The 23,079-nt window shown below is 43.0% G+C and overlaps 7 protein-coding genes across 10 annotated transcripts; 4 read left to right on the top strand and 3 right to left on the bottom strand.

Annotated features, from left to right (window-relative positions):
- The first annotated feature begins 412 nt into the window (after window positions 1–412).
- On the top strand, window positions 413–4,243 carry LOC6616951 (probable serine/threonine-protein kinase DDB_G0267686). Its single transcript, XM_002041243.2, has 5 exons — window positions 413–1,089; window positions 1,237–1,610; window positions 1,753–2,473; window positions 2,535–2,845; window positions 2,907–4,243. The coding sequence occupies exons 1-5, from the start codon at window positions 1,018–1,020 to the stop codon at window positions 3,250–3,252; spliced, it is 1,824 nt and encodes a 607-aa protein (XP_002041279.1). The 5' UTR covers window positions 413–1,017; the 3' UTR covers window positions 3,253–4,243.
- Window positions 4,244–4,310: 67 nt separating this feature from the next.
- Window positions 4,311–15,605, top strand: LOC6616952 (relaxin receptor 2). Its single transcript, XM_002041244.2, has 11 exons — window positions 4,311–4,595; window positions 5,380–5,787; window positions 7,747–8,028; window positions 8,092–8,272; window positions 8,423–8,707; window positions 9,253–9,324; window positions 10,286–10,357; window positions 14,027–14,098; window positions 14,221–14,664; window positions 14,713–14,987; window positions 15,047–15,605. The coding sequence occupies exons 2-11, from the start codon at window positions 5,700–5,702 to the stop codon at window positions 15,583–15,585; spliced, it is 2,310 nt and encodes a 769-aa protein (XP_002041280.1). The 5' UTR covers window positions 4,311–4,595; window positions 5,380–5,699; the 3' UTR covers window positions 15,586–15,605.
- Window positions 15,606–15,649: 44 nt separating this feature from the next.
- Window positions 15,650–17,153, bottom strand: LOC6616953 (zinc finger protein 90). Of its 2 annotated transcripts, XM_032723271.1 has the most exons (3): window positions 17,064–17,153; window positions 15,996–17,008; window positions 15,651–15,934 (listed from the first exon to the last, which is right to left on the bottom strand). In XM_032723271.1, exons 2-3 carry the CDS (start codon window positions 17,006–17,008, stop codon window positions 15,769–15,771), a joined length of 1,179 nt encoding a protein of 392 aa, XP_032579162.1. In that variant the 5' UTR covers window positions 17,064–17,153; the 3' UTR covers window positions 15,651–15,768. The 2 variants fall into 2 exon arrangements, with proteins under 2 accessions (XP_002041281.1, XP_032579162.1); XM_002041245.2 differs by lacking the exon at window positions 17,064–17,153 and having other exon boundaries at window positions 15,650–15,934; window positions 15,996–17,047.
- On the top strand, window positions 17,149–17,945 carry LOC6616954. Its single transcript, XM_002041246.2, has 3 exons — window positions 17,149–17,367; window positions 17,437–17,622; window positions 17,679–17,945. The coding sequence occupies exons 1-3, from the start codon at window positions 17,245–17,247 to the stop codon at window positions 17,703–17,705; spliced, it is 336 nt and encodes a 111-aa protein (XP_002041282.1). The 5' UTR covers window positions 17,149–17,244; the 3' UTR covers window positions 17,706–17,945.
- LOC6616955 (S-adenosylmethionine mitochondrial carrier protein homolog) lies at window positions 17,706–19,070 on the bottom strand. The gene is made up of 4 exons (XM_002041247.2): window positions 18,855–19,070; window positions 18,536–18,802; window positions 18,057–18,472; window positions 17,706–17,945 (listed from the first exon to the last, which is right to left on the bottom strand). The coding sequence occupies exons 1-4, from the start codon at window positions 18,948–18,950 to the stop codon at window positions 17,831–17,833; spliced, it is 894 nt and encodes a 297-aa protein (XP_002041283.1). The 5' UTR covers window positions 18,951–19,070; the 3' UTR covers window positions 17,706–17,830.
- Window positions 19,071–19,291: 221 nt separating this feature from the next.
- Window positions 19,292–22,225, top strand: LOC6616957 (isocitrate dehydrogenase [NAD] subunit gamma, mitochondrial). 3 transcript variants are annotated; one of them, XM_032723269.1, is made up of 7 exons: window positions 19,292–19,488; window positions 19,585–19,662; window positions 19,730–20,509; window positions 20,569–20,755; window positions 20,820–20,895; window positions 21,511–21,831; window positions 21,921–22,225. In XM_032723269.1, the coding sequence occupies exons 1-6, from the start codon at window positions 19,432–19,434 to the stop codon at window positions 21,539–21,541; spliced, it is 1,209 nt and encodes a 402-aa protein (XP_032579160.1). In that variant the 5' UTR covers window positions 19,292–19,431; the 3' UTR covers window positions 21,542–21,831; window positions 21,921–22,225. The 3 variants fall into 3 exon arrangements, with proteins under 3 accessions (XP_032579160.1, XP_032579161.1, XP_002041285.2); XM_032723270.1 differs by lacking the exon at window positions 21,511–21,831; XM_002041249.2 differs by lacking the exons at window positions 21,511–21,831; window positions 21,921–22,225 and having other exon boundaries at window positions 20,820–20,899.
- A 234-nt stretch (window positions 22,226–22,459) lies between these two features.
- On the bottom strand, window positions 22,460–22,993 carry LOC6616958 (60S ribosomal protein L27). The gene has a single exon (XM_002041250.2). It carries the CDS (start codon window positions 22,955–22,957, stop codon window positions 22,550–22,552), a length of 408 nt encoding a protein of 135 aa, XP_002041286.1. The 5' UTR covers window positions 22,958–22,993; the 3' UTR covers window positions 22,460–22,549.
- Window positions 22,994–23,079: the final 86 nt, after the last annotated feature.

The following is a 23,079-nucleotide window of genomic DNA, read 5'->3' on the forward strand; positions in this document are numbered from 1 at the left end:
ATTTAATAAGCTTTTCTATTATTAATATTTTTAAATTTAATAGTTTATGTTCTCACAAGGTTGTACTCACAAGGTTTGTATTTCAGTATGCACTTACTATCTGCTATTAAAGGCGAAAAGACTATTGCATCAATATTGTGTTATTAGTAACAATATTTTTGTTACCCAAATAGAAATGGTACACAAATTAAGATAATCATTTTTGTCAGATAATTTAAGAAAAGTTAATGTAAGAATTTCAATTATCTAATTATAAGCACATATGTACCTATTACTAGGGAAAAAAACCTAAACCATTTTTTAAAATAATAACATGTACCTGTTACAACAAAATGCATTCCCAATTGGCATTGCTATCGATAGGCCGAAAAACACCTGTTTGGCCATCCCTGGTTGGCTGCTGGTGCAATCGATTTTTGGCATAGACTGGATGACCATGCCAACAACAATGTTTGCTTTTAATATTTAGATTAAATCCGTTAAAAATCTGTGAAATCAAAACAAAAGCACTGCATCTGCTTTATAACAACAACAACCTGCTTACTAGAAAGTGTAGAACCACGGAGTTACCGCGCCGGAAGTACAAAAGTAAACACAAAATCGGAAATCCGAAAAGTGAATCAGAATTTTTCCAGCTCACACACACACGCGCGCATTCCCGCACGCCCAGCAAACACATATGCAAGCGTATGGAACCAGTCGTGTTGTTGTTGCTGTGAATAAGTGCAAGTGAAGAAGAAGCAGAAGCTGTGATCGGAAAATTAAGCAAAAAAGAAAAACAGGCGGGGAAAAGTGGGGTTGGGGAAAAGCAGACGGAAAAGTGGAAAGGCGGAGTGCAGCTAACACGCTTCGCTGGCTGCGCGACAGCAGAACGCCAGTCAAGCGCCAAAAACCATTAGTAGAACCCCATTTCCAACTGGAGCGGCACAAGAAAGCAATTTTCTGGTAGCAGAAACACCAAGAAACGGAAATAATTGGCCGATCTTTAGAAACTCGACTCAACGACAATTAGCCGGAATGGAGCTGAAAGTTTGGGTCGAGGGCATCCAGCGGATAGTTTGCGGCGTTACAGTGAACACCACATGTCAGGTATGTGAGCTACAGCAGGGGTCAACATAATAGCACTATTAGCTTGTTAAAGCATTTTACACTGCTGCAGTGCTGTTATTGTGACCCGAACTGTATGCGCTCTGTTTGCTAGTCAGTTTGCCCTAATTATCATTTTATTTTCCACAGGATGTGGTTTTTGCTTTGGCCCATGCCACTGGAAAAGTGGGCAGATTCACTTTAATCGAAAGGTGGCGCAATAACGAACGACACCTGGCCCCCAATGAGAATCCAATGAAGCTGCTGCTCAAATGGGGCGAGTATGCAAATGATGTGCAGTTTATATTACAACGTTCGGAAAACAAAACGCAGCAGCAGCAACAGCAGCAACAACAGCAGCAGCAGAACAATAATAATAATAACAACTATGCTGTGATGACAACAACAAAAAAGCCGCTGGGGCCGAACAACAATAACAATAATAAGCCAGCGCCCACTTTGCTAAAGCAAAAGTCGAACGTCGAACTCAGCTACCGCACAAAGGAATTGAAAAAAAGTTTCGGGTGGGTGGTTTTTATATGCTAGTTAGTTTGAAAACTACCCTTTAAAGCGCTTACCTAGCCCTAATTGTTAATAGGCTTGCAAACTGGGTTTAAATATGCACCTGTGTGGCTACCATCAATTGACAAAACTTCTCCTTTTCAGGGGCTACGATGCCAAGCAGTTCGACAACATTGGAATCGTCAAAGGGATTCCGCAGCAGCAGCAATTGCAGTCACAACAACCGGGCATGGGAGCACCGGCGAGTCCACCACAGGAGCAGCTGACACCGCAGGATAACAATAATGTGGCACCACTGGTGCCGAAGCATGAGAAATCGCTGTCCAATCCGCTGGACATGACCAGCACGGGTAGCAATGCACCCGCACCTGCAAATGGCTACAATGACTTCTACAACAATAACAGCAGCAGTAATCAGCATATATACAGCCAGCTGAGCAAATCCAGCAATGAACTCCGACGCTCCAGTCCCAACGAGATGTACTACAACAATAATAACAATATTGTCAATAACAATAATAACTCACCGGAGCTGTACAAGCAAACGCCGACGATTTCCGCAAATGGAGCTTTAGTCCCGCCTCCTTACCGTGACCCGCCACCCCCGAGAAACAGCCCAATGTGCCAGGGCCAGCGTTTGGCCAGCAGCAATGCAGACACCATGTCCAATGCCTCCTCCTCGACAAATCCGTTCCTCAGCGACTACGATCAGCACAGCAGCCACAACACTAATAGCATTAACAATAATAGCCAGGCCATGGAGGAGGGTGAGCCCATGTTCCAGACCACGCAGTATAACGATTTGCTGCAGCTCATCAAGTTTCAGCGGGAGAAGATCACAGCCCAGCAAATGGAATTGCAAAAGGTATTCAAGTTTGTAAATTCATTTGGAATGTTAATATTTTATTTTTGTTCTATCGGCTTAGTTCGATACGGAAATAGTTTATTTGGAAAGCAAAGAACGCGACCACGCCCATGAGTTGGATGCCATTTCGCGTGAGATTTCCAAGGCGGATCAAATCTTTCGGCAAGGAAGCGAACAGCTCCAGACTCTGCAGTATGTGGAAGAGGAAAACGAACTGGTCAAACAGCAGGAGAAGACTTTGAAATCGGAAATAGCTCTACTGCGATCCAAGCTGGCCAATTGCGAAACAGAGCTGCTGCAATGCAAGAACAAAATGCGCTTGTTGATGGATGACATTGAACTGGAACAGCAACAGCAACAGCAGACCAATAGGTGAGTGCATATCAATATACTTGCTTCGCGTAAGGTTTTTTACACTTCTTGGTTGTTTCAGGCAAACTGTGGAGAGAGACTTCTTGATGGAAATGGAGCGCATTCAGAGCGAAATCGACCAGGCCCTGCACAACACTGACACTTCAAACAAAACAGCAGATAGTTTGAAGAAGGAACTACTGATGATCGAGCATGCCATCGCGGACAAGAAGCGGCAGGTGGAGCAGCTGGTCAACGAGATGAAGGAGGTGAATTTGCAGAGCCTGACTGTGACCACCACGGAGGAGATCAAGCATCTGTTGGAAGGACCCAACAAGCAGGGCAGCAGCCGGCGGATCATCGGTTCGCCGAGGCAACTTGAAACGGCGGTTCCGACCAGTAAAAATCCTCATGGCGTGTGGGTTTAAGTCACACGTGCACAGAACTATTTTTCTAAACGTATTTCTCCTCCAACAAAATAATGTTTTTGGGAACAAATTGATGAACATATCTTGAATGCATAATGGAGTTGAAACGAAATGGATTCCTTATGAATATCACAATTTTAAACAATATTCTAAAGATATTTACAATGATTAACGTGCTTGATTATTGTTTTAGTATGTTTACATTCCAATCACACTCTATGGATCTCTCAATGCAATGATATATGTTACAAATTTGAAATCACAATCGATTTATTACTCTACATTCTGCACTGTACTTTGTATTTAAAAGTAGTTAATGAGTCCATATTCACATGCCCTAATCTTAATTTTGTGTGCTATACCTTTGGTTAATTTATGCTGCTAGTCTACGTGTTAACAAAAACCCTTTCCAATCTCTACAATTCGCCATTAGTTGTTAATTTGACAATGAATTTTAATTGTTGCAATAATTCGAGAGTATCGTAATTTAAAAACGCCTTTCTAACGAATAAGTAGTGCACTTAGTGATTTGTCTCCCACAGAATTATTCATTATAGAATTCACAATTCGAATTACACAAAACTTATTGTACTTAGCAATTAGCGCAGCTTTAAAAAACAAATTAGCAATGCTTTGTTGAAAAGTTTAACTTTTAAAGTGCTTAGCCTTAGCCACCGGATATCGAAACAAAAGACCGAAGCATTAACAATTGCAAAGGTATCACGCATTAGTATATACATTATTGCTAGCGTACAACTAAAAGACAACCCACAAGTCGCTTCGATGTATTATGTTTTTAATTAGCAATATTTAATATTTACACAAACTGATGATGATAGTGAACTACAAAACACCAACGGAAATGCAATTTATCGAATATTATACATTACTATTACACTTTAACTAAAAACGATTTAGAACAAATTCTAATTGCATTGCATCTAATTAGCTAATAAATACATTTTTATGATTTTCTCTTTAAAACTCGAAACGGACTGTCTGTATTTACTTTTGGTCTTGGTCTTTTGAAGCACCACGAATTTTCCGCAAATGAAATCAACGGTCAGCCGAAGTCCTGTGCCGCACGAAGCTGCTCGGCCGCCTTTCTTGTGCGGAGGAAAAAACAAAATCAGCAACACATGCTGCCACCAGCTTCAGTTGGCCGCTGTGCTCGAACGTGTTTGGTCCTTTTGTCCTTGTCGATATCCTTCGCTCGCGACGCAGACTTCCTGGCGAAGCGCGCGCGACTTTCGATTTGGATTTTCAAAAAGCGTCGCCCAGTGAACGGGTCAGTGAAAGTGGCCCGTTGGAAATAAAGAGGCAAAGGAGCATACATTTGAATGGTCCGTTTTTGGGGGCATCCTATCGCATTGACACAATCTACAAAGTGGTCGAGGGAGAGCATTAAAGTGGGCCGCCGGCAAAAAGGACGAAGGAGCGCTTCGTTTTTATGGCCCTCTTCCACACCAAATGATGTTCAATTGCGATGATTGCGATAATGAGAGTCCCAGTTTCTCTGTTTTGGGGATCATGCATCGCCGAGACAATGTGACCTTTAGCGGAAATTATGATTTGTCTCCGGCTGACCTTGAGCCCCCCTGCTGGGCGAAGTAACTCCACCCCCCTGCCACCGACTCAATTAAGCTAAATTTAATCAGCCGGACAAGAAATGCTCCGGGAAAGGACCCTCTAATGCCGGTCACATATTGCACTTCCATTTCGTAGTACATTTGGCAAACCCATAACCTTGAGTTTTGGCTTAATGGCTTGCATAAATTAGGTAACCAAGTGGCTGCTTAAAAATAAAACCATTCAGACTGGAGCCAACTGAAATTATTCATTTCGATTTGCTAGACTTTATGACTTCCTCTTAACTTATATCTAGGTTTTTTCTTGCATCACAAATAAGAAATACCTAACATAAGCTTTCAGAATATTTTTAATAAAGATTTAAATCCCCAATAACTTAAATCCGTCTGTGAAACTTAAGCTCGACGTCTGTCAAAGTGGCGCTTTATGCATATTTTTTATGGACACCAAATCAATTTTATCCAGCGCTGAAATCGAAACCCCACCAAGTGGAAAGCACTTGCCATCCGAAATATTAATTTTGAACTCCCGCTCCAGCTCCCAATCCTCCTTCCGCTTCATCAGCTGTGTAATCCTGGCACTTAAAAATCTTCTCCACGAGCTGTGAACATTAGCCAAATGAAGTGACAAGAAATTAACGCAAAAAAAAAAAAGACGGAGCGGTATAAGAAATAATAATATAAAAACTCAATGAGTCAGCACCGCATCAGCTCCTGCTGCTGTTGTTCGTGGGGGCGTGGCCGGAGTGGGAATTGAGTGCTCCTAATGATGAACTCGGTCAAGGAGCCAGTGCAGCCATGGTGGCCAAGTAATTAGATAAGCGAGCGTGCAAAACAGGAGCAAACCGATAAATCGCCATGGTCTACGGCAGGAGCATCGCCGTAGGCGTCTGTCTGATGACCGTCGTCCTTCTGCTGGCCGCCGTGATATTCTACTTGAGTCTGGGTGAGTCCTTACAGTGATGTCCTTTCAAAACTCCATCATTCGCAAAACTGAATAACTTCGGAATCAAGGCTGTTCAAAATCTTAGCTTTCAGCTTTAAAACTTGAAATAGTTTCTTATTCATTTAAAACATGAGCTGCTGTTTATATCTGTATATACTTTCGTATCCTTAAAGGATTCATTCGCTTCAAGCAAAAACCAAAATCAAATTCCAAACTGCAAAATGGCCATAAATTTTATACTCAAAAGTATTTGAAAGTAATTTGTTGTATAATACGATAAAAATAAGACAACAAAAAACGGGGCGCAAAGAACAACAAACGGCTGACCATAAAAAAATAAATACGAGTACGGCGCAAACTTTGTCTTGAGCGCAAAACAATTTTCGCACATCCATGGATCCATGGAGGTATGGGTATAAATAAATATTTCTGGGCCTTTGGTCCCGAATGTTTTGCTTCCTCGTTCGAGGCTTTTATCTTGTTTTACGAGTATCAATATCGAGAAATTCGCACAGCTATATTTTTTATGCCAATTTGCGTATTGATTTGCCATGCCACACGGCTATGGAATATGGGCGAAACATGTTTGATTTATGCCCTTTTGTCGCCTCGGATTCCCAGTACATGCATCACGACAAATTATTTATCTGCCAGATACAATTTGTACGGCTTAGGTTTAAATCAGCCAGGGAGCAGGAAGTTTAAAGAGGGTAGTAACACTGGGAAGAAGGATGCCTCAGGAGGCAGGATTTGTGTGTGGAACATGTGTCCTTGTCATGGACACAATGAAATTGAAAGTCTCGCCTAATGCACAATGCATTTGTGTGTGAATCACTACTTCCTAATGAAGTTACACATACATATGTATGTGTGTATGTGAAAAAGGATATGAGGATATAAATTTGTGCAGCTTAATGTGAATCATATGGCTATTATGTTGAAGGAAATGCATTTTGGCTTAAGACTTAACGATTGAAAGATTCATTTCAATTCACTTTAAATGCACCATAGCTTATGTCTAATTAAAAGCATTCATATTGAAATATCTTTATTTACACAATGCCATGCAAAAGGACGAAGTTTTTATGAGATAAATGAGCCAGCGCAGCCCAAAAAACATGTTTCTGACGCAATCCGTCCAATCGGATTAAAAGCTCCTCAAGGTGCTCCACTTCCAGTTTTATTTGCTCATTTGTCTAACGAACTATGTTCCATAATCTAGTAATTTGAATTGCTCAATTTTCGGAAGGACTCTCAACGCGTTGTACCCAAACAAATCGTAAAAATGATAAAATGCAAAACAAGAATGTCATTTCGTTTTACGACAATTACCCAAAAAAAAAACAGTTGTAGGCATTCAGGCAGAAAAAGTCTCTGGATAAATTAAGGGTAAGAAAATTCAATTGTTAAAACTTAGCTCAACTTTTCAAGTGAAATTAGCTACAATGGCACATTAATTTATTTAAGCCAATCATTTCGATGTTCATGTGCTTGATTTAAACGCTCGAAAAAAACATATTGCTAACAAAGCAAACCTCTCAAAAATCAAAGTCAACTTTGCACATTAAGTTTAATTGCCATGTGTTGACAAGAAAAGGCGAGCAATAAACTGAAATAAGTTTTTGGGTGGAGGTTATGGCAATTAAGTTGTCAACTGTAGCTTAAAGTTTGCTTGCCAGAGATTAAAGTAATTACTCATACGCAGTGTGGGCTGGAAATTATAAGAGGTGCAAACAAAAGCTATTAAAATGTTTCAAAGGTAAAAATACTTTCTTAAAAACTGAGAGATCTTAAAAAGTATATGTTTTGGTTAAAATCCCTAGATTGTTTTGTTTTCCTTTTTCCAAAATGCTGTTGAGAAACTAGTTGAACTAAGACTTACTCACATGCAAAATTGTGCGCTGTCTTTGAGTGATAATTAATTTGGGATCTGTTTCGCCTGCGTCGTCCTTTTCGCAGGACCCTGCCCCGCGGCCAGTTTCGCCTGCGACAACGCCACGCTGTGCGTTCCAAGGCGCCAGATGTGCGACAGTCGGCACGATTGCGCCGACAGCAGCGACGAGAATCCGGTGGAGTGCGGCCTCCTCTACGGCAGCAAGGAGATTGCCGACAAGATTGTCCGTAATGCGATTGAGAAGAAGCAACAGCGCCTAATCTCCGCCGTTTCGAATGCGAGCGGTGCGGATTCAACGACGCCGATGGTGACAAGGAATCAGAGCCTAAACTTAAACATGACTTGTGGTGAGTGATGGTGAGCCTTAATTGCAATCGAAAAATTACTACTTTGGCAAGTATATCCCTTAGATATCGTCACATATCCGAAGGCCTGCCAGTGCGGCCAGGGAACAATCCTCTACTGCGGTCGCTATGCCAAATTGCGGCGATTTCCGCGTCTCAGTTCGGAGGTCACCAATCTGATCATCATACGCAACAATCTGACCCTGCGCGACAATATCTTTGCCAATTTGACGCGTCTGCAGAAGCTGTAAGTAAAACTACATATATATGAAAATTTAAATTAAACTATGAATTTAGTTTCGAGTAGTGTAATTTGATCAATTAAGTAAAGTAAATTCAATGCAGTCAGTAAATTAGTTCAATTGTGTGCAAACCTGATTTCTCTCTCCTCCTTCAGGACGCTTAAGTACAACAACATATCACGCGTCCCGCTGGGCAGCTTCAGTGGCCTCTTTCACCTGGAACGCCTGGAGCTGAGCCACAACAACGTTAGCCACCTGCCGCACGGCGTCTTCTTGGGGCTGCACAGCCTCCAGTGGCTGTTCCTGGTGAACAATCACCTGCACCACCTGCCCATGGAGCAGCTGCGATTCTTCAGACGATTGGAGTGGCTGGTGCTGAGCAGGAATCGCCTCACCCTGCGAAATGTGCAGCTGCCGAAAATCCCGACGCTCTACGAAGTGTGAGTAAATCGAATCTTCTATTTGCTAGATTAAAAACTGAAAGGACAAGCAGCTCCGCTGATGTATTCAAGCGTGAAATGCTGCTAAAAGCTGATGGTGCACGGGAGCTCATTGGGTTACTCGGGTATTGGGTGTCCTGGCGGATAGCTGGTTCGCACTAAGCCGAGAACTGCTGGGTGGTGATTCCGTTAAGGATTCACACAATGTTGTCAACGTGGTTGCACTCACTTGGCGACCAAAGTGTCCGTTTGATGTCCTTTAGTGGTTTTGAAGTTCACGATTTAAGGTTGCAACATTGAAGTTTTTAGCTCTCTTGAAAGGTTTACAAGAAACATGTTTATATAAATTCTTAAAGAGAATCCTAGTTGCCCTGCATCAACTTTGATTATCTTCCGTCTGCCCAGGCGGACATTCCTCACTTGCCCACACAAGCACACAAACAATGAGCTTAGGGCACAGATCCGAAAATATATATAAACCGAACTAGGCCTACAGCTTAGCCAGATTGTTGGATGCCTGCATAAATATCTCTTTACTTTTACAGTTATTTGGATTTCAATCGAATCGAATACATTGGAGAGGAAACTTTTTCCCAATTGGATAATTTACATTTGCTGTAAGTAAAACAATCAACTTTCACTCACCCCTTGCAAAAAAAAAAAATACAAAAAACATGGCAAAAGATGCCGGCAAGTGTCGAAAAGTCTATTGAAATATGTTGTACTTAGATTTTATGGGGCGTATGCGTAATTTTTACTCTTCGTTGCATTTTGCTTTCGTTCTTTTTTTTACTTGTTTATTTCGAGAGATTTATGTGGGTTACATTGTTGCTGAGGCAGTGGAAAAGATGAGGATGGAGCATTGCGTATACGCACTGTTGACATGACACTGAGGTGGATATTCGATACTTCGACACCTTCTTACCGGCAAACCAAAAATAATGGAATTTATGCACGAATAACCATAAATTGGCACTTTTATTGTGTACGCAAATAACATATGCTAAACAAATATTTAAACGAAGAGTGACAAGGCGGAAAAAGTGAACTGGATAGTCGAAGATAGATATACCCTTGGAAAAAGGTTTCTTATCATAAATAGATTCATTTTATTTTTTAGGAAGTGACTTAAGGCATCGACAAGAATTTCGAAGTATTTTTTAGGGGTCTTCCTAAATGTCGCGTAGACTAGGTTTTGCACCCTTAAAATCCCCGACTGCGTAGCACACATAATCATTAATTTATGCATCAATAGCTGACAATATAAGTCAATGGGTCGTCTGGGTGGCCGACGCCTTGCTGCTAACTGAAAATAAATCAGTTACCCAAATTGCCCAACGTAAATAAATGTGTTAACCTTTACAGACAGTGGAAACGAGTGGGAGCGATGAGATTTAGATGGGATAAATTGTGTCGCAATATTTGTGCCCATCATCACATCATATGTGTTGGCAATTTATCTGGTGATTTGGAGCATATGGAAAGTTCAAGAAAAGCTACACAATATATATAGAGTATATTTAGTGAGGGATTAGCTTAGTTAGTTTTGTGCTTACTATTTTCACTATTTATTCACAGGGATTTGCAGCACAACCTCATAACGCACATCCATGGACAAGCCTTTGCGAATCTAACAAATATGCGAGATATGTGAGTATACCGAATGGGTTGGGATGGACTCCATGCTGGATTTCAGAAAGTTTAACACCGACACTAAGCATGAATTATGGCACACAGTGCTAATTAGCATAATAATACGAATAATGCTGCGACAGAAGTAAATGAACTCGAGTTCTGGCCAAAGAATCAGCACCGCAACACAAAGCCGCAGGAATGCCCCCCAAGTAAATGCTAATTTGGCAAAGGATTTCAAGCAGCCAAGCCCCAAGCTTCCAAACCCACTGGACTTTTGCTTTGTGATTCGAAATCATATTCAATGATATTAATTTTGAGTTCATTAATGCGCAATTACATATACGAAATACGAGTCTCACTCTGTTTATGAAATATTAAAGTTGAAAACTTTTTGGCCCACAGACAGATAAATAATCACCAGATGGGATGTTTAACCAACAATTGCCAATATAGAAATATTTTTATGAACTTGACCACGCCCGCTCTATAAAAAAGTTTACCCCTTGGGCCAACTAATCTAACCTTTATAGTCATAGTTTATTTTTATGTAAGTAATAGCAAACTGTAAAGTAAGTGGGGGTAATCTATAAACGGCAGTCGTAAAAAACGAAAACAAATTGTTTAACGCTTTGAGGAAGGAATTTGATGGGCCTCAGACAACATGGCGTATGCTCAATATTCAATACTAAGAGCTTTAAGCGCGACTTGTGGGATGTGTGTGGCTGGAATAGGAATCGAATGTTGCTTTCTGGCTTTCATAACCATATATCAATGGCATATTCAATAAATGTCTCGGGCAGTTCAGCATCCATCGTCTAGCATCAAGCTGTGGCCTTAATAAATTTACCAAAACCCATCCAGCATATATACATACATCAGCATATCAAGGATGATAACGGACACACCATACACCAAACACCAAACACCACATACCACTCTTGACCAGATATTGGCCAGAATGGTAACCTAACTTTGGCTTTGGCATTTTTGTATCTTTTGGGACTTTAACTTCTGGCCACCGCAGCAAGCAGCGCAACAAATAAACAAACATTATTACGACCAAATAAAAATGCAAATAAATTTGTATTTTATGTGAAAACAATTTCGCCAAAGCCTTGGCCAGTAACTGTAACCAACTCCGGGCCAAGTTGTGGGCCAATAATGAAGGAGTTTATTGAAATCGACTTTGGGGCGGTATTCCCCAATCGTCATTGCTTCATTAGATCTAGCCACTCCCCCATCCGAGCTGCAAATCTTTTACGCCTGTTGATGACACCTCTTACCATCTTACCATCTTACCATCATTCTACTAACCAAAACATCGACCCACCCACCCGGTAACCTTGCCCCCCTCCCCCAAACCATGCAAATAATTTGCCCTTTGTTGGCGTGCTAGGAATTTCTCAGCATTCCAGTCAACTCGTATGCCAAGTGTATCAGTTTTGTAGCTACACGGAAAGAAAATGCGCCACTTAATGATTATCGATTGGGTTTTAATCCATTTGGAAAAGAGCTTTGTGTTGATTTTGGCTTAAATTGTTTATTTCTTTATATGCATAGCTATATTAGAAATACTTTTAGAATGCACTGTTTTAATTCTCTTTAATAATACTTCATAAATTGAATTTTTGTTATGTGCATCGACTTGAGTAAACTGCATGAAAATTCCTTTTGGCCAGCGTATCTGTGTGTCCGTGTATCTGTATCTATCGGATACGCATCTAAATGCTGCTCATGTATCTGTCTTCCTTCAGCAATTTCTGCTGATTTGTTTTGTCTTTGGTGTAGCATCCCCCAGGGGTTTCGGCGAGGGGACGTGGCTATAAAACAAACGAAAGCGAAAATATTTGAGAAATCGCTGCACTAATTTGATTCCTGCTGTCAAGCCACTGAGCCACTGACAGGTCATTACGAAGATATTCGGATGCTCCATTGGCTTTAAAGACCCACAAGTTCTGCATTGTCCACTGGACACGGCCGTGACGTTAATTATGGTCAATATAAGCCCTTGCCACCGTCCTCCGCCCCCCGCAGCAGTGCAACAAATGCCGCAGTTTCTCTGCAGAGCACATTGCCCCAAAAGAATCCACAACTGAAACGTGTCATTTGCAAGGGAAGCGCAAATGGCTCCATTTGGTTAATATGCACTTGCAGCGAAATGGGGTGCGTTGAATGAGTTAAACAGGTGGAGAAAATTGTGAGGAAATATAATAGTTAAGAATCCTTAATATTAGTACTACTAGTAGTGGCTATGCTAAGTTGGATAATTAATAGTTTCTTGAATAAGAAGTTATATGAAACTTAATAACTCTTGGATTTTTGTTATTTTTTTCTAAAAAAAGCGTATAGATGAACCTGTTTGATCCTAGAAGATATATTATTTTTCGCTCCTTGCACGTAGCGCACAAAACCCAACTAGGGGCATTTATTTGTCATTTTCTTAAATGCGCAATGACCACCAGCCGGCCCTCCAACGTTTACTCAGGCATTTTGATTCTGACGCACTTGCGATGGGCCACCGAAATGGGCCACGTGAATATGGCCACCGGAGGATGTGCTCCGCCATGAACAATGGGCATTACTTGGGGCTTATTTGGGCGCAGGCCCATAACCGAGGCACTGCAACTTGTTGCCCTCCCAGAGAGAAATATGTTAATTGTGCTCGTGTGTCGTCTGGTTTGGCCGGATATTTATGAAGTTATTAAGTGCGGTCTTTTGGAAGCACTGGCAAAATCATGAGGCCACTCGATCCAAGAGGCCTGTCCCTCAATAATTAATTAGAAATTTACATAATAAAAATCATTTGGCCGCCGGGTAGGATCCATTTTTCGACGGCTCAATTTGGGGCCAAGTTAAATATTTAGTTTAAGCTTTTGCCCGCGCTGCAACTTTATAGCCAGCCACCAATTACCAGCAATCTGTGGTGGGCTCCTAGTAGGAGTGGGTGGGGGGCATGGCCATTGTCTTTGGGCGACAAACCATAAAAACAAACTGCTAACAGTTGGCGGTCGGTCATTGATTGACCAGACAAGTGCAAGCAATGGAGCTCAGCGTCAGTATCCACTGCCTCATCCACATCCACAACAGCATCTTCATCAGATTCAGTTCCTCAGAGCTCGCATCAGCTGCTGCGATTCCCATGGACGTGACACGGTGGAGCCAATGCACCAATGGCCACCCATGGAAAACATCATCATAATAATAAAGCCAAATAACTTTCTCCATACGGAGTGTGTGTCAATAAATCGGTTGTTTCTCGCAGAGTTTAAAAGGAAGCAAGAACTTTTCGAGTTCTTAAACAAAGAATGTGGTTTTGGATCCACTGTGCCGCATCCTGTGTGCCATGAATGATGCGTGCTTTCCTGCCAGCACATAAAGCCCCGGCCAGTTGCATCTATTCCACACACTGATAGACAATGTTTGTGCACTGATTTATACTCAGCCAGCTATTAAATAAGAATTTTCGTTATTACGCTGCCGGGGATTTTATTATGTGACTTTCAAAAGCCCCGGCCAACTTGTTGTGGCTTTGGCTTAAAGCCGCGCCAAGCTGAAAATTGTTATTTTAACCTTTTAAAGTCAGCTTTATCAGCAGCAAATGCAGGGCCATTATGCGTGGCACACGCGGCGTATGAGCAACGTTAAATCTGCGAATAATTCAAAGACGTGCGTTTCTTTTTACAGCCGCCTTGTCGGTAATCCCATTAAGGAGTTATCTGGAGAAACATTCTTGCACAACACTCGACTGGAGGCACTGTGAGTATAATTTGTTTGTTTTGACTTCAATAAATCACAAAATATATCGTGATGTAGTAAAAACGTGATTAAATTTGATTTAAATGATTTAAATTTCATTTAATTTCTCGCAAATATTAAAGTTCGCTGGCCCTAATGCCGATTCACATTAGCCGCAGTTTGATGGAGCCGCTGAATATCTCGTTTCTGAATCTCACGGGGATTCGGTATGATCACATCGACTTCGAGGCCATCAACTCAATGCGCAACCTGACGTACATCATCTACGATCGATTCTTCTACTGCTCGATGACGCCGCGGGTGAGAATGTGCAAGCCGTCCACCGATGGAGTCAGCTCCTTTCAGGATCTGCTGAGCAAGCCAGTACTACGTTACTCCGCCTGGGTGATGGCCACGTTGACAATAGCTGGGAATGTCTTGGTGCTTTGGGGACGCTTTATCTACCGCGATGAGAATGTGGCTGTGACAATGGTGATTCGGAATCTGGCTCTGGCTGATATGCTGATGGGCTTCTATTTGGTCACCATTGGAGTGCAGGACTATCGCTACCGCAACGAGTATTATAAGTAAGTAAAATCTGATTGATTATCATTTGTTACGCCCCAATCTTTCAGGGTTGTGCTGGAGTGGATAACCTCGTGGCAGTGCACACTGATTGGAACGCTGGCCGTGAGCTCCTCGGAGGTTTCGATGCTCATCCTGGCTTTTATGTCGCTGGAGCGGTTTCTCTTGATCGCCGATCCCTTCCGTGGCCATCGCAGCATTGGCAGTCGAGTAATGTGGTTGGCTCTGATCTGCATTTGGATTACGGGCGTGGGCTTGGCTGTGGCACCGGTGCTTCTGTGGCGGACCAGTACCCTACCCTACTACGGATCCTATTCCGGAACCTGTGAGCACAAAGTTTATGATAAAATGTAATTCAGCAGGTGACGATATTAAACTTAACAGGCTTCCCACTGCACATCCACGAGGCCTTCCCGATGGGCTGGCTTTACTCGGCGTTCGTGTTCCTTGGCGTCAATCTGCTGCTGCTGGTGATGATTGCGATGCTCTACACGGCACTCCTCATTTCGATATGGCGGACGAGGAGCGCCACTCCGCTCACTCTGTTGGATTGCGAATTTGCTGTGCGCTTTTTTTTCATTGTGCTGACCGACTTTCTGTGCTGGGTGCCCATCATCGTAATGAAGATCTGGGTTTTCTTCAACTACAATATCTCCGATGACATCTACGCCTGGTTGGTGGTCTTTGTGCTGCCACTTAACTCGGCAGTTAATCCTCTCTTGTACACCTTCACCACGCCCAAGTATCGAAATCAAATCTTTCTGCGCGGCTGGAAGAAGATCACTTCTAGAAAACGAGCGGAGGCTGGCAATGGAAATGTGGCCACCACAACGACGGGCACGGCAACTGGATCCTCTCAGCATCCGGATGACTCCACGACCTTGGCCAAAGCCATGCCATTAGCCCTAACGCTGTCGAACTGAAGGATTTAACAGCATTTATTTTGTCTATGATATCGAATATCTATATATGTATGTGAATATCTATCCCTGTCCGTGTAAGATAACCAAAGGAAAGTGTGAAATAAATTGAATGTGATATTTGTAAGGCAATTTTACGGATTTTAAAGATTAATCTATTATTTTGGTAATAGTCTTAAATACTGTTTATTTAGAAACAGCAGAGCTATAATTTTTGGCTGTCGATTCTTTCTGGTCCGAGTAAACCTTTGCCATTACCAACTTGGAGCGCACGATGTGAAACTTTCTCATTTCCTCCAGGTCCTCCATATGCACCACCATGTTGTGCTTACGTTCCAGGTGCATGCGTAATCTAAATTATGATTAAGGAGTGTTAGTATCACATTATAGAAGTTTTTAAAGAGATAACTAACTTGTTACGAGCTGGATAGCTCTGATGGCAGTGGGCGCACTCAAATGGCATGGCCGTATGAGTGCACTCGTGATTCCTGAGAGATGAAGACGAGGTAAAGGACTTCTGGCAGCCGGGAAACTCGCAAATGAAACGCGATCCAGAGTGCTTAACCTGCTGGTGGACAGTCAAATGGGATCGCTGTGCGAATCGACGATCACAGAGATCACAGGAATAGGGAAAATCTCTGTTATGATAGCGTTTATGAATCTCCAGGGCTTTGGCAATGGCAAAAACCTTGCCACATGTGTCGCAGTGGACTCCAGACTGCCTGTGCTTCGAATCGACGTGGACTTTCAGCGCCTGCTTTGTGAGGTAAGCCCGGTCGCACTGGCTGCAACGATAGCTGGGACGATTGGACAAATGAATCAATTGGTGCTTGGCCATGCGGGAATGGTTCCTGAACTCCTTGTGGCAGAACTTGCAGTTGAATTTTCCCGTATGCCGATTGCGTGGCACAATGTCTTCTAAGTTGTCGACAATATCAGGGGTTTCCTGCTTCTCCTCAATATCCTCCACAAGGAACTCCTCATTCATATCCGCCTCATCCTCCTCGTCGTCCTCCTGCTCAGTATCCCCGTTGGCTTGGGTTGTCCCAAATATCTCTCTCAACTGCTGGTTGGCAATGGCCATTTTCTTGTGGAAGTCGTAGGCCCATTTCAGTTCCACAGCACAACGCTTGCACAAGGTTCGTGGCTCGTTTTTGGGATTTTGCCGCAGGTCCTCCTTGGTGCAGATCTCGTAGCAGTCGTAGTAACTCAGCACCGCCTCCTGGTCATAGATGACGGACATGTCCAGCATTTGGTTGGGATGCGGCTCCTCCAAACACAAGCGGCAGCAATTGCTCAGCTCCAAAGAAGTAGTATTCTCTGAAAATGAGACTTCTTGGGACACAAGCTTCACGGGAGCTTCTGCAGTTCGCCTTGCTATTGTGAAATTGAGCGTTTTGCATACTTTTGATGTTTGGGGATCCATCTGTGCAAAGCTGGTTTTAATCAAATTGAAAGGATTCAGATTACCTAATGAATACCTATTTGTTTACAGTTGAAAATCCCCGCTCTCAGCAATAAATGTGAAGAAAAACTAAACATAGCTGCGCCAGGGTTGCCACCTATTCCACGAGAGGTCTGGCAGCACTTGGCAGCGCTTAAATTTTTGAGAACTTTTTGCTTCGTAGTTGTTGTGATTTCTTTGTAAATCCCCTGAAAACGATGAAGTTTCTTGAGCCCCAGACGACCATGAGTCCTGAGTCGGACATATTGCATCCGGACGACGGTCAATACATATGGCTTCCAATTTCCGTGCTCGTTGGCATTTTCGTTCTGGCTGCACTGGTGCGTTATCGCCACCGTCTGTTTGTTCAAGTGGATGTACATTTGTTTAATTTATGCATTTGGGTGTAGGTCTACGCCATGTCACGTAGTCGCTGTCGTATTTCCTGGAATTGCCTAAGGAGCAGGAAGGCTCCTCGAAGTGGATACGTCAACGTGGATGAGGAGGATTCCGATGTGCCCATGGACCGCGGAGATGAACTCGGAAATCAGCGGACTACTGCTACTCTCCTCACTGGTCGCCTCCACATTCAGGATGTTAGTGCGGTCTTGACAATGTCCCATTCACATTCACAGCCCTTTTCTTTCCACAGGGAGCGAATAACGCCTACAACGCCTAGTGAATCTCAAAAGTCTTCCATACACTTTATTGTCCACGTTATCTTCAAACGGTGGTTGTCATCGGTTTAGTTACTACTGCAAACTACGTGCCTCTACTACAAGTACAACGAAAATAGCCCTAATTTTAATGATCCGTACTGGTGGCGCCAAGGATTCGCGTCGTCAGGTCGTAGAAGCCAAAGAAGAATGCACCGCCCAGCGTGATCCACAGCACACGCGGCACAAAGCCAGCAAACAGACTGAAAAGTAACATAGAAGTACATTAATAAATGTAATAACTAATTTGTAAAGTTCTTTTGTGTGAAAATATTAGGATCAGCTTGAGTTGAGCCTAAAATGGAAATAATTACCCGCTGAAGCCTCGCTCCAGGTAAATGCCATGCAAAATTCTTCGGGCACTGCGACGCCGGTTGAAACTCTCCCTTTCAGCCAGCATAATTCGGGTCTTTACTACATCGAGCGGCGTAGTTAATCCCGCTGAAATGCCTCCAGCGACAGCTCCACAAAGAGCCACCGAAAAGGGAGTGGAATCGAAGCCGGTCAGGGGAGTCCATTGCAGCTTGAAGTACTCCCAGAGCGGGAACTGAATCAGGCTGAATGGAATCTCCCGCATGATAGTGGAACCGAATCCGCGGTACAGGCCGCGTGTTAATCCCTCAGTGCGATAGGCCCGCAGTAAAATTTGCAGGCCGGACTGTTTGTTGCCCTGTAATGTTTGGGAGCGTTGCTTGGCAATCTCCACGGGAACTCGGATCAAGCATGCCAACTATGGGATACAGAGATTCGTCACATCTATATACGAGTTGCACAATTTTATATGAAATCCTACCACTTCTGCTGCTGAAGCCGCTGCCATGTGAACATAGGGTGAATCTTTGGTTTGGGTGACCGAACTAAGGAACTGCTTTCCGCACTCGTAGGTGCAGAAAAACAGTGCAGCCGTGGGAGCACTTCCTGCAGCCGCAGGAGCGAGTCCTTTGTATATGCCCCTGAATCCTCCAGCCCGCCAAAAGCCCAGCTCGCTTTGCAGTCGGGTCTTCACTGTATCTATGGGAAATAGCGCTATGTCCACTACCATTCCAGCCACTCCCCCCGCCTAAAAATTTTTATTTTAGAACTAAGTTCTCATTTAAATTTCAACTACTTACAACAAGTGCATGAAGAAATTTTAATTTATTGACCGGCTCTTGCATGTTGATCTCCATGGACCCCGCGGCCGATTCCAGACCCAATTCCGCTGCCATGTCCTAGAAATGTTGTTGGTGCATCCACTTTAAGTCATCCCGTCAGAGTATTACTTAAAATTGTTTTAGTAAACAAAAACATAAAATGAGGTTGTTAACGTAACAGTCAGCTGCTTTTCGGTGATCTGGCAGGCCTGCAGATAACAGCTGCTTAGTGTAGAGTTGCCAGGATGCTGAAGGCAAGACCAATAAATATATTCTTCGTAAAATATATATTATTTGGTCAAAAGTGTTACTTAAAATAAAGGATGGTATTGAAATATTAGGATTTTTATAAAAACACTTGAATATAATATATTTTTTTTAAGCCAAAGTAATTATTTTAAAACCAATACTATTTACTCGACAACCCTGAAGAGCCGTGGTTCTTGGCAAGAGGCAGCAGCACCGTTTTGGCCAAGTGGAATAAAATTGGCTGTGATTTAACTGATAGTAGAATACCAACTGCACCGGTAGAAAACCATAATCCAAGGAACAAATCATGGCCCTTCGCTTGACTCAGAGATTGCTGCAGACGCAGACGCCGTTCCTCACTCGCGTAAGTTTTATCGCCCGTAAAATTGGCCCACAAAGGCAAATTACATAATGTGCGCTTGCCGATCCTATTGATCTTACTTATCGATTCGAATTGTAGGGCTATCCCTTGCTGGTGACCAAGGAGAAAACCGAGGATGTGGCCCACACCAAATCGGCGCTGCAGAAGAAAGTCACGGTGAGTGCAACCGCTGGAGCTCATCCACAATTGAGGTTATAGCATCCGTATATATCTTTGTGAACAGGGCACCGATATTCCCTCGGCACAGTACGGAGGTCGTCATGCCGTCACCATGCTGCCGGGTGGCGGCATTGGTCCTGAACTGATGGGCTATGTGCGCGAGATCTTCCGGTACTGCGGTGCACCCATCGATTTCGAGGTGATCGACATCGATCCCTCCACCGAAGGCAACGATGATCTGGACTATGCCATCACATCGATCAAGAGAAATGGAGTGGCACTCAAGGGCAACATCGAGACTAAGTCCCAGACCTTGACCGAAGTCTCCCGCAACGTGGCTATCCGTAACGAGCTGGATCTGTATGTCAATGTAGTGCACTGCAAGTCGTATCCGGGCATTCCGGCCCGCCATCACGACATCGACGTGGTGCTCATCCGCCAGAACACCGATGGCGAGTACGCCATGTTGGAGCACGAGTCTGTTCCCGGAATCGTGGAGAGCATGAAAGTCGTGACCGTCGAGAATGCCGAGCGTGTGGCCCGCTACGCCTTTGAGTTTGCCCGCCAAAACAATCGCAAGAAGGTTACCACCATCCACAAGGCCAACATCATGAAACTGTCCGATGGTCTCTTCTTGGAGGTCGCGAACCGTGTGCACAAGGACTATCCCGAACTCGAGCACAACAACATGATTATCGACAATACCTGCATGCAGTCCGTGTCGAATCCTCACCAGTTCGACGTCATGAACATGACCAACCTGTACGGCACCATCGTGTCGAATGTTCTGTGCGGTCTGATGGGCGGAGCTGGCCTCATTTCCGGCAGGAACTACGGTGACCATGTAAGTCTCTTTCTCTTTTGCTTAACCCATTATCCTTCAGTTTCGTCCTATAATTTTAGTACGCCATCTTTGAGCCTGGCACCCGTAACACCGGAACCGCCATTGCCGGCAAGAACATCGCCAACCCTGTGGCCATGATCAGTGCCAGTATCGACATGTTGAACCATCTGGGTCACAAGGAGCACGCCAATGTCATTCAGGAAGCCGTCTACCAGACCATTGTCAACGATGCCATTCGCACGCCAGGTGATCACAACTCTCGTAGTTATTCAATAAACAGAATCATCTTTATCACCGAAATCTCTTACAGATATTGGCGGCACCAACTCCAGTACCGATGTGGTTGAGAATATACTCAAGATCTTGAGTGCCAAGCGCGTGAATTGGTAAAATAATCGTTTGCATTTAGAGTAGTTCTATATGTTCTTTTATTTCGCTGTTGTATTTTCTATTAAGTTTTAAGCAGACAAACATCTATCGCTTGTCCCCTTTTACTTCACTGTCGCGATGGGCCCAGCGTAGGCTGGCCTTCTTGTATTATAATTTCATGCTGTTATTGTATTATTTTAATTACTTACTGATTACTTCAGCAGAACTGTAAGTGTTATTGCCGAATTGGCCTAACTGTGTCCTAACCAACCAGCACACCACAGACTCCACTTAATCACTAACTTTTTGGTATAGTTTAATCTTTTAGTTTTAAGTACTTCTTCTTGGGTGACACATGCTCGATTGTCACCTACAAGAGGCCACTTAAAATTTGTTTATATAAATTGGACCACTGTTTAGCAATTGCTTTGTTGAACTATTTTCTGTTGTATATTTGTCCTAAGTAGTGCCCCAGTAGAAGACACCACCACAAAAACATTCAGTACACAGAAGTATGTAGTATTTTCGTTTTTAACGTGTAACCAAATTGTCCTTGTGCAGCTCTAATGAACGAAATTATTCTGTTTTTTCTCCTCTCCCCGAAAATCCAAAAACGCTTTACCGCTCCGCAGGCCACATGGAAACTATTTTAGCCAATTTTAGGCACTATCGCACTACCGAACTCAACCAACTGCTAACAAACTCAGCAAGATAAACCAAATCGAACCAAGTCTAATACAAAAACCAGTCAAAATTTTATTAACCCCACAACTAAGCAAATTTGAGACATCTTGTACCCCAAAGCCAATGCATTCAGCGTTAATGTGATGCCCAGAAAAATCGGTATAATGAAATCGAGGTTAAATTATTCCGCTGCTTAACCCAAACAAAATATGTTTTCCCGGCTAAATGTCCATTGTGTGTTCATTCGATGTCCAAGTGTGATAATTCAGGTAATACAAACTCCAAATATTTTGTAGCTTTACTTATCTCCAAGTTCGATTGAGAAGATTCTAATCCAGTTTTATCTTATATTCCACAGATTTTCTTGCTGGCCCTATGCAATGTTTCTGCACTCTAATTCTTCCTTTTAAACTCCCTACTGAAAGCTGTATATTTTCTTTTATTTAACTTAATTTCCAAAAGACCCTAAGGCAACAGTTCATGAACAAGGATAACACACTTTGCGCTCTTTAACAGCCAAGCAAGTTCCACAAGTAGTCAATCAAAGCGATATTAAATTGTAAATTTTCCAAAAGATTTGTAATATTGAAAAGTTGATTCAAACAAAATGTATTATTCTGTTCGAATATTTATTAGTAAAGGAAAAGTAAAAAGACACTGTAACTATTGTTTTAGATTCGGGCGGTTAATTAATTTGCACTATATTTTAAAATGATCGAAAAGCATATTAGATATTTGAATTCCAAATGTTTACTTGGCCTTATATTTTGAAATTTGTTGATGACTTGTGTTCGAATACCTCTTGTACACTTCCTACTATATTCCTATTCTATATACTTTCATCACCGTAGGCACTTTTGCCCCACTTGACACTCAAAAAGAAGGCACAGGCTCCACTTCGGTCAGTTTTATCAGAATTACTTCTTTGTTTATTAAACCTTAAAAAAGAGCGACAAATCCAGTAACCACAAGTAGCGAATGGGCAGCTTAGAAACGCAGCTTCTGGAAGAACCACTTGTTCTTGCCCTCCTTGTAGACGGACTCGAACTTGACGCGGGTCTGGAAGCGGTGCGTCTTGCGCTTGACGGGATCCTTCAGGTCCTTGGGCGACAGCTTCTCGAAGCTGATGTCGTGCGCCGTGTAGCGGGTGGGCATCAGATGGTTGTAGTTCAGGCTCTTCAGGAAGGGCTTGACCTTGGACTTCTTCTTCAGCTTGTTCTTGCCCATCTTCTTGGTCACCTTGCGCGGGTAGCGATCGATGCCGGCGACGAGGGCGTGTCCGAAGGGCTTCTCCGGGGTTCCATCGTCGTGGGTCTTGACGATGATGGCCTTGCGACCGGCGTAACGTCCGCTAAGGACGATTACGATCTTGCCCTGCTTCATGATTTTCCTCATCTTGGCGGTTTGCTCTGTAAATTAAGGGAAACTAACATTAGTATATTTGTCAGATCTCAAAACTTTAATTAATAACTATTTGGCGGCAAAAATTAATAACTATTTATAACATCATCTGCAAG

The sequence above is a fragment of the Drosophila sechellia genome, chromosome 3R (genome assembly GCF_004382195.2).
Source record: "Drosophila sechellia strain sech25 chromosome 3R, ASM438219v1, whole genome shotgun sequence".
In the NCBI taxonomy this organism is placed as follows: domain Eukaryota; kingdom Metazoa; phylum Arthropoda; class Insecta; order Diptera; family Drosophilidae; genus Drosophila; species Drosophila sechellia.